The sequence below is a fragment of the Sebastes fasciatus genome, chromosome 1 (assembly GCF_043250625.1).
Source record: "Sebastes fasciatus isolate fSebFas1 chromosome 1, fSebFas1.pri, whole genome shotgun sequence".
Classification (NCBI taxonomy): domain Eukaryota; kingdom Metazoa; phylum Chordata; class Actinopteri; order Perciformes; family Sebastidae; genus Sebastes; species Sebastes fasciatus.
The window spans coordinates 33,917,132-33,932,856 of NC_133795.1; the positions used below are offsets into that span (position 1 = coordinate 33,917,132).

The 15,725-nt window shown below is 38.0% G+C and overlaps 1 protein-coding gene across 2 annotated transcripts; it reads left to right on the plus strand.

The window, feature by feature from the left end:
• The first annotated feature begins 1,942 nt into the window (after window positions 1-1,942).
• Window positions 1,943-15,112, plus strand: LOC141773177 (uncharacterized). Of its 2 annotated transcripts, none has more exons than XM_074644947.1 (6): window positions 1,943-2,230; window positions 6,183-6,352; window positions 6,822-6,905; window positions 8,860-8,910; window positions 9,048-9,083; window positions 10,610-15,112. In XM_074644947.1, the coding sequence occupies exons 2-6, from the start codon at window positions 6,248-6,250 to the stop codon at window positions 10,691-10,693; spliced, it is 360 nt and encodes a 119-aa protein (XP_074501048.1). In that variant the 5' UTR covers window positions 1,943-2,230; window positions 6,183-6,247; the 3' UTR covers window positions 10,694-15,112. The 2 variants fall into 2 exon arrangements, with proteins under 2 accessions (XP_074501048.1, XP_074501038.1); XM_074644937.1 differs by having other exon boundaries at window positions 1,944-2,230; window positions 6,152-6,352.
• The last annotated feature ends 613 nt before the right edge of the window (window positions 15,113-15,725 follow it).

Sequence of the window (15,725 nt, forward strand, 5' to 3'; positions counted from 1 at the left end):
AATATTCAGATTTCAGATTGGGAATTTCTGAATTACATCATGAAACTGACAATATAATGCGTTCAAATGGAGCCCTGTGCTTAATTTTTGTAACTTAAAGCTTTATATTTTGGTCTCATGCCAGCAGGCTCACCTGACATGACTCCATTCAGCGGTCGGTCCGGCATTAGCCGCCCCTGGAATGTGTATTCACCGTGGTTCAAACATTTCTGTCTGTGTTTATCAGTTTGTGCAAATTTACAAAGTTACCTTTTTGAAAATCATGAAGACAAGAATTGGATGCAGCAAAATGCAACGAAAAGAGGATTTAATTCCAAAAATAGACTACTACATTTCCACTCAGGGAGGATGTGATTTTAATTTTTTATCTCATTAATGTTTGATAATACACAGTGATACACACTATAGATGGCGTTGGATAAATACATTTTACATGTAGGGCTGTCAATCGATCAAAATATTTTATCGGAATTAATCGCATGATTGTCCATAGTTAATAACGATTAATTAATTAATCGCACATTTTTAATCAGTTCAAAATGTACCTTAAAGGGAGATTTCTCAAGTATTTAATACTCTTATCAACATGGGAATGGGAAAATATGCTTGCTTTATGCAAATGTATGTATATATTTATTACTGCAAATCAATTAACAACACAAAACAATGACAGATATTGTCCAGAAACCCTCACAGGTACTGCATTTGGCATCAAAAATATGCACAAATCATAACTGCAGCCCAACAGGCAACAACAGCTGTCAGTGTGTCAGTGTGCTGACTTGACTATGACTTGCCCCAAACTGCATGTGATTATCATAAAGTGGGCATGTCTGTAAAGGGGAGACTCGTGGGTACCCAGAGAACCCGTTTTCATTCACATTATCTTGAGTTCAGAGGTCAAGGGACCCCTTTGAAAATGACCATGACAGTTTTTCCTCGCCAAAATTTAGTGCAAGTTGGGAGCGTTATTTGACCTGGTTGGTAACAATGTATTCATTAGGTTTTTCTAGTTACATATGATATGCCAATATCTTCACTCTAGCTTTAAAACGCAAGTTGTGTTAATGCATTAAAGAAATTAGTGCCCTTAAAACAAATTTGCGTTAATGGGTTATTAACGTGTCAAATTTGACAGCCCATATTGTAAATGTAATGCATCTTATTCGTTTTTCCTTTCCAAAATTTAGCGTAAGTTTGGAGCTTTATTTAACCTCCTTCGCAACGAGCTAAGCCACTCTTACTTTAAAACTGAGCCCGTTACAATCTTTCCAAAAGATCGATTGCGTTAACGCGTCAAAGAAATTAGTGGCGTTAAAAACGAATTTGCGTTAACTCGTTATTATCACGTTAACTTTGACAGCCTAAGTTCTTACATAAAGAAAATGGAAATGTGTCCTTTTGCTTACATAGGGGGTCATACCCTCATCTAGTTCTTTTATTATGTATATTTTGCATGCAGTGCACCAAACTGGTCAATCCCAGAACAATGCAAACTTAATGCACATCAGACAGCTGCCCCTGCAGACTTTGTTCACACATTTGGTATTTCTGTCCTTTTGTTATGACTTTACAGAGTTATATCTCTAACACTAGGTGTGGATCTATAACAGCAGAGAGAGAGAGAGAGCGAGAGAGAGAGAGAGAGAGAGAGAGAGAGAGAAACCTCTGCTGGTAACAGTCTAGACAGTCTGATCTCAGCAGAGTTTCTACTGAACCTTTCCCTCCAGTCTATGTCTGTGGGGGAACTTCCCAGCCCCCGGATCCCACTTTGGGAACCCCGGAACCAGACTCTCTCTACCCTAACCCTCCTGTCTGATGCCCTCTCTCTCTCTCTCTCTCTCTCTCTCTCTGTCTCTCCCTCTCTCTCCAGTGGGTGGTCCGGTGAGCTGTTTCTGGGCGGGGTCCTCTGTTTCAGCCCTCCTACCCTCCTCGTTCCCTCTTGAAACATGCTTTAATAGAGAAAGTATGCAATGCATACTGCTACAGCTACAACCCCCCAATTATACTGCAACTGGGGTATTCGTGACTGGACGTCTGGGGGGATCACACACATTTCCGATTAGAGGAGGAGAGAGAGAGAGAGCGAGAGAGCGAGAGAGAGCGAGAGAGAGAGTTTACCCTTTCAATCCAACCAATGAGACGGTCGATACACTCACATTTTCATAGTTGTGCAGGAGCACAAAGTGAGCTGACTGTGTGAACTTCCAGGTAAAACTTACAACTCAAGGTAAGTTCGGCTCTCTCATTGTTGCATTGGTTGTACATGGAGCCTTTATATATATATATATATATATATATATAGTCTGGATGTATGCATGCTGTGTGTGTTCATGGTTTTTGTGAAGGAGAGCTTTTGCACCTGTGTTTCCTCTCCTTTGTCCTTCTTGGTAAACTTTTTTTTCTGCAGCTCTTCCATGTTATCACTGCAAAAAAAAAAACACAACACATTTTAAAGCTGGATTGCGCAAGTGATGGTAGCAGCAGGGTGGATGTTGTGTGTGTGTGTGTGTGTGTGTGTGTATGAGCGCCCACTTTTACGCGTAAAAACACCGACGGCCTCGGCGGTTGTTTTGGCGTTTTAACATGCACCAAAGTCGGGTTGGTTTGAGCTCCGTGTCTCGCTGCAGGAGCAAGTTACGCACCGTCTTTACACGCCGTGGAATAACGTGTTTTTAGGGTTGCAATTGCCGCCCATATGGAGGGAAAAAAAGTACATTCAGTCCCAGTGCTGGGCTGCCAAAACACGGACTGGTTGAAGCGGACGGTCCGCTGCTGCTGCTGCTGCTGCAGGAGGAGAAGAAGAAGAAGTCTCTGGTTGTTGTTGTGTTGCTCCTTAAATCAGTTTACAAGCGACGAAACGAAACGACGTCGTGCGTCTCCTCGTTTTGCTTTAAATCGTTTCAACGAGGGACGTAAGATTTGTGAAATGAGTCCCAACTTCCTGCTTCGGTGATAGGCTGTGTTGGCAATTAGTGTTTGGCGCATTCCTCCCAGAGCAGAGCTATAGTAGACCTAATGGTGAACGACCACCCTCAGACTATACACTGCTAGACTTTATAAAGATGACATGTAGGGGCCACTCTCTGGAGAAAAAGTCAGTCATATAGCCTGATACTTTTCTGGAAGTTACCAGAAATATAATACAAAAGGAAACATTGCATATTGGTGCTATTAATCAGACGATTTTTAATGATTGATTAATAGTTTCAGTCATTTTTTCAAGCACAAAATGCAAACTATGCCCTTTAGTCTCAGTCTCTTTAGTCTATGTCTTAGGTATAGACTTATTTAGAGCTGCAACAATAGTTTAATAGTTTTCAACTATTAAATTAATCGGCAACTATTTTGATAATCGATTAATCGTTTCAGTAATTTTTCAAGCACAAAGTGCAAACTATGCCCTTTAGTCTCTTCTTAAATGTAAGGATTTCCTTTTCTATGTCTTAGGTATAGACTTTATTAAAGCTGCAACAATTAATCAATTAGTTAATTTCAACTATTAAATTAATTGGCAACTATTTTGATAATCGATTAATCGGTTTAAGTAAAAAAAAAAAATTCTCCAGCTTCTTAAATGTGAATGTGTGCTGTTTTTTTTACTCCTCTGTGATAGTTAACTGAATGTCTTTGAGTTGTTGATAAATTAAGACATTTGAGGACGTCATCTTTCTAACATTTTATAGACTGAACAACTAATCGATTAATCGGTTTAAGTAAAAAAACAATTGTCTGATTCCAGCTTCTTAAATGTGAATGTTTTCTGGTTTCTTGACCACCCTGAGACTATACAGCTAGTTTATAAAGCTGACACTTCTGCTCCACTCTATGAAGAAAAAGTCAGTCATATAGTAGCCTAATACTTTTTTTGGAAGTTACCAGAAATATAATTACAAAAGTAAACATTGCATAGGGGTGCTATTAATCAGACTATTTTTAATGATTGATTAATCGTTTCAAAGTGCAAACTATTCCCTTTAGTCTCAGATTCTCAAATGTGAGGATTTGCTTCCTTCTCTATGTCTTAGGTATAGACTTTATTAGAACTGCAACAATTAATTGATTAGTTTTCAACTATTAAATGAATCCCCAACTATTTTGGTAATCGATTAATCGGTTTAAGTAAAAGAAAAAAAATCTCTGATTCCAAAAATCCAAAATCAGTGAACAAACAACTCTTCCTCTTATATTTTACTAAAAGCTGTTTTTTTTGGATGAGGATTATTCAGAAGTAGAGCTGCAACGATTAATCGATTAGTTTTCAACTATTAAATTAATCGTCAACTATTTTGATAATCGATTAATCGGTTTAAGTAAAAACTAAAATTCTCTGATTCCAGCTTCTTAAATGTGAATGTGTTCTGGTTTCTGTACTCCTCTGTGACAGTTAACTGAATGTCTTTGAGTTGTTGATAAATCAAGACATTTGAGGACTTCATCTTTCTGACATTTTATAGACTGAACAACTAATCGATTAATTGAGAAAGCAATCAACAGATTAATTGACAATGAACATGATAATTAGTTGCAGCCCTAAACTGATTATCATTGTGGTTCTGGACTGTTGATCAGACAAAAGCAGTTTGAAGATGTCACCATGGGCTCTGGGAACTTGTTTGGGGCATTTATCACTATTTTCTACTGACTAGACAATTCATCAGTAGAAATCACAAATCACATTCTTTAGATATCTTGTTTTTTGTGACCTACAGTCCAAAACCTAAAGATATCCAATTTACTGTCACACAAGACAAATAAAAGCTGTCTATCCTAAAAATTGAGAAGCTGTTACCAAATAATGTTTTGGCATTTTTGCTTGAAAATGTATATGTAAATGATTAATCAATTATCAAAAAATAGAGCTGCAATGATTAATTGATTAGTTAACAATTATTAAATTAATCACCAACTATTTTGATAACAAACTTGAGTTTTGTTTTAAGGGGAAAAAAAGTCAAAATTCTCTGATTCCAGCTTCTTAAATGTGAATATTTTCTGGTTTCTTTCCTCCTCTATGACAGTAAACTGAATGTCTTTGAGTTGTGGACAAAAGAAGACATTTGAGGACGTCATCTTGGGCTTTTGGAAATACTGATTTTACACCATTTTCTGACATTTTATAGAACAAACTACTAATTGATTAATTGAGAAAGCAATCAACAGATTAATTGACAATGAACATGATAATTAGTTGCAGCCCTAAACTGATTATCTTTGTGGTTTTGGACTGTTGATCAGACAAAAGCAGTTTGAAGATGTCACCACGTGCTCTGGGAACTTGTTTGGGGCATTTATCACTATTTTCCACTGACTGGACAATTCATCAGTAGAGATGAATGATTATTGATAAATCAATTATTTAATCGGTCTGTGAAATGTCAGAAAATGGTGAAAATTGTCACAATTTTCTAAAGCCCAAAATGTCTTCTTTTTTTGTGACCTACAGTCCAAAACCTAAAGATATCCAGTTTTCTATCACATAAGACAAATAAATGCTGCCTATCTTCAAAATTGAGAAGTTGGTACCAGAGAATGTTTTGATAATTTTGCTTGAAAATGTATGTAAATGATTAATCAATCATCAAAATAGATGCAGACACATTTTCTGCCGATTGACTAATCGACTAAGCGTTGCAGCTCTAAAGTTCACTATAGGTTTGTCACGTTGTAGTGATTCTTTCCATTCCGATTTTGTGTGTAGTTTTTGTCTCAGTTTTAAAATAAAGGTTGTTGCAAGCATCAGCGCAGCTACAACATACACAACCTCATTGAGAAATACCTCCCAGAGGGCAGATGGAAAGGCAGCGTACAGTAGAGCAGATGCTGATTTTGGATGGCGGACTGAGTTGTGAATATCTGTGCTACTTTTAGTCGCTGGACACCACTCTCATGTTTCCCTGCGTCTGCCAGACCCCTGTCTGTGCTCCGATCAACCTGGTGCCAAGGCTTATGTATGAGCAGTTCCCACGCTTGCTCTTGGAAAAGGATCCTGTGTGATTCTGAGTTTTCCTCTCAATGATATTAAGCTCTGATTGAAACTCACTCTGTGCAAAAAGAAAAGAAAAAAAGATTTGAAGTGGTATAATATAGCTGATTATCCGAAATTGCTGCATTCAAAAGTAGCACCTTTTTTTTTTGCTCACCTCTCCAGCTCCTGATCCTCAGGTCTTCTCCCCTTTAAGCCGTCGAGGCCGCTCCTCCAGGCTTTGATGCCCACACTCTCTGAAGCAGGTGGACAGACGCAGGCATGAGTAGCAGTGGGACCAAAGAGCCGTCTCCCGAGCCGAGCACTGCCTCGTCACCTCCTGAGCCTCAGCGCCGGGGCAGGGGTCGGCCACGGAAACAGCAGCAGGTAGGACCGCCTTCTTTAATAGATCAGTTTGATCAGCTCTGTCCTTGACCTTCAATCAATAGGTGTCTAATTGAAAACATTAAAAAAGTAATTCTGAAAAACAAAACTAGTTGACTATTTGTCTCCTGGCTGTAGAAAACAGCTCATGCAAAGAAATTCGGGCCTCCCCCTCTGAGTCAATCAGTCGACTAATCAGTCATTTTGGTCTTAGTCGACTGATTTCTTTAGTCGATTAGTCATTTTTTATGCTTTTTTTCATGCTGAATGACTCATTTCCAAGAAACTTATGAGCACATCTCTGGTAAACACAAGATTAAAAGTGGTGCTTTTGTGTGATTCTTTGCTGAGAAACAGATCTGTCGATTGAAGAGAGTATTAGTCGACTTAGAATTTCTTTGTTGGAGGACAGCCCTAAAAGAAATGTTTTTCACTGGTTAGTTATGGCTCCACACGTGATCTCTGTCTACAGGAGCCTGTTGGACCACCGACTCCAAAGCGACCGAGAGGACGACCGAAAGGAAGCAAGAACAAAGGCCCCAAAACTGCACTGAAGGTTCAAACTGAGCATCTAAGATGTTAATAAATATATATATATACTGTATATATTTGAACTTAGATTTCAGTGCCTTGTTTCTGCACTATAGTAAGACAATCTGCATTCAGAGTCAGAATTACATTTTTTACATTTTTGTTAAATCCTAAGAAATGTTTTGTGAATTTACTGCAAATAATCATTAGTGAATTTGGACGTATCTGTGACTTCTTACTTTAGTCAAAACAACCTTGATATCTCTGACTCCAGAAAAAAGAAGTAACAGACAACATATTTGTCTTCCAGTTGATAGTAGTGTCTACATGTTTATGACATACTGCTTATAGGATCTTAGTGGGTTTATCTATCCAGTGCATCTTTTAGATGTGTTTGTGCATCTGAGAGTTTTCCATGTAATACCTCCTGAGTTTATGTCTTTTGTAAGACACTATAAGACAGTCAGCAGTCATCATGAGAGAAAATGTCAGCTGAAAACAGACAAGCTGTGATTAAATCAATGCAGTATTTATGCGTCATGCTGCAGTCTGAGGGTCAGAGGTCAAAGATGGACTGGTCAGTGCAGACGTAGCTATTATTATTATTCTGAGGAATAACAGAGAAATGTCTGTCACTATAACATCATCAAGTCAAATACTGAACTTTAGTATATGTGACAGATATAGTTACTAATTACTTTACACACAAAGTATTCTAATTTTCTCTCATCCTATGAAATATCCAAGCCAGTCACGGGAAGGCGTATAAATAGCACAATATCACATTGATATTCTGCGTGTCATAAGGCGCATTTGAGGCTTTTTGCATGTCATTTGTACGCCATGCAACAAAACTACGGTAATGTCCGCAGTTAGGTTTAGGCAACAAAACCAATTAATTAGGTTTAAGAAAAAACGTCATGATTGACCTTAAAATAAGTACGTAAACTAAGTAAAATATGCACGGAAACAACGTAACATAAGTACGGAAAACATGTCACTAAAAATCATGTGACAAACGTCACTAACGTAATTTGCAAAACAAAACACCAGTCTCCTGGTTAAAAGTCTTGTGTTTGTTGAACCCATCCACGTCCCCTCCCAACCAGTGATTTATTCTTTTCTTGCAAGAAAGCAAGAAAGCCATTCTTATTGCACGCTAAATGCCTTGCATAGTATGTTAAGTAGTTGAAATTAGCTCCATCTTGACCAGTCCGGCTTCAGTATTATAATCCTTATTGAACATAAATGCATCAATCGGATCTAATTCCCAATCAATTAAAAACTGCATTTTTTAAATTCACTTAAAAACACCTTTTAAAACTAAAAGATCACTGTACTTGTCATGTTTGTGTGATAGCTAACAGGGCGGTTAAAAAGTGTTGACTTGTCTTTTTGTGTGCTGTCGTTTTTAATGATAGCTGTTTCATATGAATTTATTGTACACTTGTGCAAACATGCACTCAGATATTTCATATATACGTATTAGGAGGAAAGGTTGTTGTACTGCCCCTGCCGGCAGTTTTCCAGCTTCATCACTATTTCTGGAGAAACAATTCATTTGAAGCAACTGAACTTGTTCGACCTCTTGCATCAAAGCAGAGCAACACATGTATGAGCCTGTAATTAGAAAAAACAGTCAGATATAAAAGCAAAATATGCCATAAATATGTGAACTTAGATGTTGATATTTTACAATTTGATTGTTTGAGACAGTCTCACTCATTTATATTCAGATAGACATGCTGTAAACGCTGATGCATGTGCAGGATTTTATGTGTGCAGGCACTGTACATGATGACATTTGACTGAGAGAAACTGTTTCTGTCCCTGTTTATCACTAAAGACTGTAGTTTTGTTTGTTCTGCTGACAAAGTCTCAAACGTATAAGAGCCTTAATCTTAGTTATTGATCAGTATGACAGGACTGTTGAAATGTGAAACCTCCCTTTAACCATCCATCTGTTTCACCTTTCTCAGAAAGTAGAGCCCGTTGGGGAGAGACGACCACGTGGGCGACCGAGGAAATGGGTATGGAGCAATCGTTGACAGTTAAGAGACATCATGGTGTCCAAAGCCTCCAAGATGTCTCCTTCCTGGAGCTGTACAGTCCTCCAGGGCGGCTTTTCCCTCATGTTTAATTAATTCTGTTTCCTCTCTTTCCACAGCCCCAGAAAGTAGTTCAAGTAGCTGAGGAGCAGCAGGTGAGGAAAACAAAATCTATCAAGGTTGTAGGGTGATCGATTTTTGTTTTAGTGTAAACCGCTGGTTCCTTGACTGAAAACGTATTGTGATTTAGTTGGTTATAATGACTGAATCTAACAAACTGAGCAGTGGGTTTGCTGCATAATCTTTAAAGCATTAAGTCCTTTTAGCCTTTAAGCATGTGTACTCTGTCATTTAATACTCTTCCGCTGCAGATTTCTAAAGTATTTTCACAAAAGAATGAGTCACTAGTTAGTTATTACATCAAGCTATAGTGACTTGTGACTATGGAGAAATGCAACGTCTGCTTCAGTTGAACAGAAATCTCAGTTTGTGTCACACCTTTTTACCTTTTGACTAATATCCGTCACATGTAATGACGAGGGACTGATCTCATTTAACTATTCATGAACATCTCATCCTCCCTTTGAAAACTGCTGCAAACAAACCATGGCCTTCGGACCACTCTGATGTACGCTCAGTTATAAGATGCATTTATCTAACACTGATGCCGTGTGTTATACGGAGAGCTGTTTCTAACAAAACAAGAAACACAAAGAGAGGGAATAACACATTCATATATAAGTTGTCCTAATAACTTTTAGATTCACTCACACAAAATCATAGTGTAAAACAACTGTTCCTGGTTTCGTGGTTCTTTCCTCTGACTTCTGTGTGTCCTCCAGCTTGTGCAGCACATTGTCTACAGCGAATCCTTTGTGCCATGCACATGTGACATATGTGACTTTTTTGCATGTATTTAGAATGCCCTGTCTTTTTATATGTTTTTTCTTATCCTTATCCATTTTGCATCTCACTACATATTTACCTTTGAACCCTAGTACACTATCAGGCAAATATAAAACTCCTTTGCTTTGGCACATATAGCAAAACAACCACTGCACATGTTCCTTAGTGCTTTACGTAAATAGACTGCGTGAGGATACGACGAGTTCTTTGAAAAGCACAGACGGCGGTGCTGAATTCCCCAGAACATCCACCTCCGAACATCCTTTCGTGACATCCAGTTTTGATGAATGTACACCCAGCGTTTCTGAGAAACGTTGGTTCTTTTAGCCACCTTGTTCGTTTTTCAAACACAAAACATTGCACAACCATTGTCAGCGAGGCGGGCAGCTCTCTTGATGCCCCTCGTCTGCCTTATCGCATCCTCTCCTCTGAGCAGTTTGTCAAAGATGCTTTGAGAACTGAAACCGTTGAGACAGACTCCATTTCTTCGCACGCGAAGGGGAAGAATGAGTCAATGTCGAGAGGGGAAACCTGATCTAACTGCTCTCTTCCTCTGTCTTCTTGGTTTCCTGACATAACCGTCGTCTTCCTCACATTTCTAGGTCTGACAGCTGGACCTACTTCCCCGCACGCAATCACTCGATGAAGTTCTGACACTCATTCTCGTATTCTCGTGCTCTTTCTAATTCTAGTTGATTCATTACGTTGCACATGTTGAGTCACTCTGACGATAACAGTCAAAGTGACATTGTTCTCTGGTCCCCTGCTGCTCCAGGACTCTTCAGACGAGGCTGAGGAGGGTCCGTCGCAGATCGAGCCCTCCACATCTCAGGTTCCAGCGGAGGAGGAAGGGGAGTAGATAGGACCCCTCTCGACCTACCTCAAGGTTTGGCCTCAAACAAACAGGGGTGCTGTCTCACTCCTATCTGTGATGGGGATTCAGGATCACACACACACATGCACACAAACACACAAAAATCATCGCAAACAGTGGTTTCTTCTCTTGATCTGATACTGTACCCTGGTTTTATTGGTTCACTGTAAGAGTTTGGTGAACAAACTCTGTTGTAACATCGAAGAATTCGATCTTTAGACATGACTTTTTTTTTAAGGGGATAGTTTTACATTTTGGGAAATACGCTTATTCACTTTACAGCCGAAGATTGATACCACTCTCATGTCTGTACGGTAAATATTAAGCTACTGTCAGCAGCTGGTTAGCTTAGCTTAGCACAAAGAATAGAAACAGGTGGAAACAGCTAGCCTGGCTCTGTCCAGAGGTAACACCTACCAGCACCTCTAAATCTTAATAATTAACAGGTTATATCTTAATTGTTTGATCCGTACAGCCAGATGGGAAATATTAAACTATTGTACCAGAGGCTTCAAATTATCATATTTTAAGGAAAATTATCATATGCGAGTCATAGCCACGAGATCAAATAGGTGTAAATATTCAGCAAGCTGACGGGGAAGGGGGTATATTTCCACAAGTCCATCAGTTTGACAATTTTTGTAATAGCCTACTATTACAAAATTAAATTACAAAACAGCACGACTGGAAGCCTGGTCACATTCTGTATGAAAACAGTGAAGGCCATAACCTAATTAAAGAGGACCTATTAAGCTTTTTCCATTTCCTTTAGTGTGTTATATTGTTTCTTTGTGCATATAGAAGGTCTGCAAAGTTATAAAACCCAAAGTCCACGCCAATGGGAGCTACTTTCCCCCACAGAAACGCTGCTCCTGAACTGCCTGAAACACCTTGATTGAAGTCCCACCTTTTCTTCCGTAACGTTGTGATGTCACCAAGTATACATTTGCATAATGCCTGCTAATAATAATACCATAATACCTGCCTAGCGGCTAGTTTGGCACGCCCTCAAACAAAGCTAGTTATAGCGGAGCTCGAGGGAGTCCAAAGAGTTTTGTTCAATTTACCATCTCAACAGTGGACCCGCTGACCAATCAGAGCTGAACGGGAGGGGTGAGTGGCAGAGGCTCGTTTCAGACAGAGGGTGAAAAGAGGTGCTGCAGCACAGCCAGTATGAGAAATGTAAAGCGTTTTTTGAACATTGAAGAATGTAAACATGTTCTAGTGTAAAACTAAGATGCAAGTATGAACCTGAAAACAAGCATAACAGGTCCTCTTTAAAGAAATAACTGGGCTTCTGGTGCATTCAAAGCTGTCTCTCGTGCAAACCCTCTCTTAAATGTGCGTTGAGCAGCTGCGATCGTGAGTCACGTTCATCAACATCACAGCCTACACCAAGCATGACTGGCTGGAAAGAGGTCACATGAGAAGAGATGCATAAACGTAGATGTAGGATTCATCCGGAAATTAATTGAAATGAGACAGCGCAGACTAAAAACAACTACGAAGTGTCACAAAATGGCCAAATTATCGTACATGATGGCAATTTTGGGTATTATTGATCATACAGAGGTCAAAATTATCGTACAAATACGATAATTATTGTACATCTTGCAACACTGGATCTGTACACACAAAAAAAACAACATTTAAACATTTTTTTTTGTTTAGTGTTTACGAAGGTCATGTGCCTTTTGAGTTTCTGACTGTTTCCAGTCTTTGTGCTAAGCTAAGCGTCCTTTGCTGTTACAATCTTCTCATCTGACTTGAAGAATCCCAAGAAGCGTATTTCCTAAAATGTTCAACTATTGTTATAAGGATGCCTGCTTTCCTGAACCTCTCGGTGTGTGTGTGTCTGTGTGAGTGTGTGTGGTGGTTGTGTGGAGAGGGGATGGGCTTGCGGGTTAAAATGAGAAGGAGGGGGGGGGGGGGGGGGGGTACAGAAAACAGGAACCAACCTGAACCGTTTTATTGAAACATGTTTCTAAATCAAGTGTCATGAATCCTCATATGAAATGGTAGCAAGACGGGGACATTTTTAGCGACGTTACAATATAAACATGGTGCGCTGAAGTCATTATTATGAAAGCTGACATGAAAGGTTTTATTCCAAAATGAAATATCCAATTTCTGAGGAGAGAAATGTCTGTCAGAATAAAAAAAAAAAGATAGAATTACATACGCTCAAATGTCGACGTAAGCAAGAGTTCAGTTCACATTAATAACCTCAATGATTTTGCAAGAAAAAAGCACCAAAAGGTTTAAACGGATATCTCATACTTGGAAAGAAACTCTTATACTTTAGTCAACAACGGTGTTGACATGTAATCTTACCACACTCAGGATTTTACTATTAACCGTGCTTTTACACCATATTGAAACCTCAGGTACAAAACTATTCAGGAACATGTTGTCAGTCTACTCAGTAATAATTATTGTGCTGTGTTTGTTGTGCATTTCTGATCTGTATTTGACATTACCAGTATGCCTTGACACAAAGACCTCATTTAAACCTCAGTTGCCCTCAAGTTTCTTAATCTCTCATACTACCTCAGTAACACATAAGAACAACAACAAAGCAACTCTCCACTCCCTCAGCAGCTACGACATACACGCTTACTGTACAAACACACACACACACACACACACAGGTTCATGTGCAGATACACAACACAGACAGGCAAGTTATCAGGCCGACACACCAACACATACAAGCAGACGTCACACTCCACAAAGGATTTTACTATCGGTGTACAAATAAAAGCACAAGTGTCATTTCTTTAAAATAACCAACCTATATTGGTTAAGAGCTGAAATGAGACTTGGTTTGTTCTCCTGGGAAATAAAATGCAGCCAATAGTTTACAACAACTTGATAAAAATACTTGCTTTTTAGGGTGTAGTTCCTTATGAAATACTTGTTTTGTTTTTTTGGGTCTTTCTCATTTTTACTACATCATGTATTTTCTCATTCTTACACTGTAAATTGTATGTGTGACACTCTTAATACGTGTGATTTAAAAGGAAGGGCAGCAAATAAGCACACAGAGTTGAAATACATGACAGCTTTGGGAGACGACAAGACAACTTTGCCAAATTAATTGTGGAAAATTGGTCAATATAAACACTGCATCAGTAACCCTGTCTTTGTTTTACCAATTTATGAGAGAAAAAAGGACCAAAGTTGTTCCTAACACTCCTATTTGGCTAGAAATGGAGTCTGTCTCAGCTGAACCACTGCGGCCACAATGTGACAGTAATGGGTGAGTGGTAAATGCAAAAATATAGTGCAATAGAAGCATGAGTAGAAATGAGTTATCAAATGAGCAAACCGACCCAACATCTACCAAGTGACCAAGTGAGGCTGTTGCAGAAAAAAAACCTGATTGTGCTGAATTGAGCTGTTTTATTGCTTATTAATTCAACTTTTCATGTGTTCTTCTGTCAAACATTACATAATTAATCAGTTCACCCAAATTACAAAAAAGTGGTATCACTTAATAATAACCATCATTTATAAATGATAAATTGATTAAACGTAGTTAATAGTTATTTTACTGCTATCCAACAATTCAATGATAATTAATAATGTTTACTAATAATTAGTAATGCTATAATTATTATCAGCAGTTTGTGTAATATGAAAAATGATAAATTGTGTCATAGCTGATCGGAGACGATAACAATTACATTCTGATTAAATTAGAAAAGTAATGTGAGTTTATTTTTGTACACATTATAACATTTTATATACTAAGTATTTGTTAATGATTACCAAATCATTTGTAAACTTTTAAGAAATTGTTTGTAAAACAAACCAATTATTAACCATTGAAAAAGTTTTAGAAATACCTAGTCAATCTATCTATGTAAAGTTTATAGATATTTCACAAATCATTTCTTAAAAGGTTTACAAATAATTTCGTAATCATTAACAAATACTTATAATATAGTATATTAAATGTTATAATATGTGCAACAATAAACTGTTAAAATAACAGTAAAATTATAGCATTACTAATAATAAGTAAACATTATTAATTATAATTTCATGGTTTGATAACAGTAAAATAACTAAATTTCAATTTACCATTTATAAATGATGATTATTATAGGATTTTTACCTCAAAAACTTAGACTATCTTCTCACTTACCTCTCGTGTCCAGCCATGCAGATCGTTTTAAAATACCTAAGACTCTAATTCAATGGAAATTAATTGATTCTGTTTGTGGTCACACTATTGTGCTCATGGTTTTGAACACAGAAACACAACTATCTGTATCATCAGACACCACTAGAGGTTAAGATGTGTAAAAACTCAATTTAAAAAAAAAAACTAGTACATTTTATCTGTAATGAATGAGTAATAACTAAGCATAACATCTCTGTGCTCATACACCGGTAGGTAAAATAATATTGTTATTTTGGAGGGATTTTTTAAATAAAGAGGTTTCAGCCTCCATTCTGTTTATTGTCTTGTTGCAAATACGTTCACTTCCTCATTCAGTCCCTGTGTCATCATGCGTGGTAGACGTTTATCCAACATACATATTACTTACCAATTGACTTGAATATCATTTACTGTATATATATCAAGCGTTTCCTCCACCTAAAACATTCTTATTTTATCCCTGTTGTATCCCAATACTTCATGTATTTCAGCATTGTTGACTAAATTGCTGCCAGAGGAGCTTAATTCATTTACAGACAGGTATGTTTTCTTGTTCAACTGCATTGACTTTACTTTGTTTTTGCCCTCTGGACTACCTCTGAAAACTCACAAGCCTGGGACGTCTCTGAGGAAATGTTTGGGTCAGTTATATCTGACCTTTTTCCGTAAAGACCTGCAGGCGATAATGAAATCTTGAACTAACTGTTAAACTATTACTGTTGTAGTCCACTCATCTCATCTCACTACATTCATGTCACCAAAATGAATGGAAGTCAGCCAGAAGGGTGCATCTTAATTTAACTACAGCTGGGTCAATGTATGTTATTTTACACAAGCTGTGTCTGG

Excerpts from the sequence above, each read along its gene's own strand:
- LOC141773177 (XM_074644947.1), top strand. The coding sequence starts at position 6,248 with ATGAGTAGCAGTGGGACCAAAGAGCCGTCTCCCGAGCCGAGCACTGCC. Across the intron at positions 6,906-8,859 it reads GCCCCAAAACTGCACTGAAG|AAAGTAGAGCCCGTTGGGGA; the intron begins GTTCAAACTGAG and ends CACCTTTCTCAG. Across the intron at positions 8,911-9,047 it reads GTGGGCGACCGAGGAAATGG|CCCCAGAAAGTAGTTCAAGT; the intron begins GTATGGAGCAAT and ends CTCTTTCCACAG.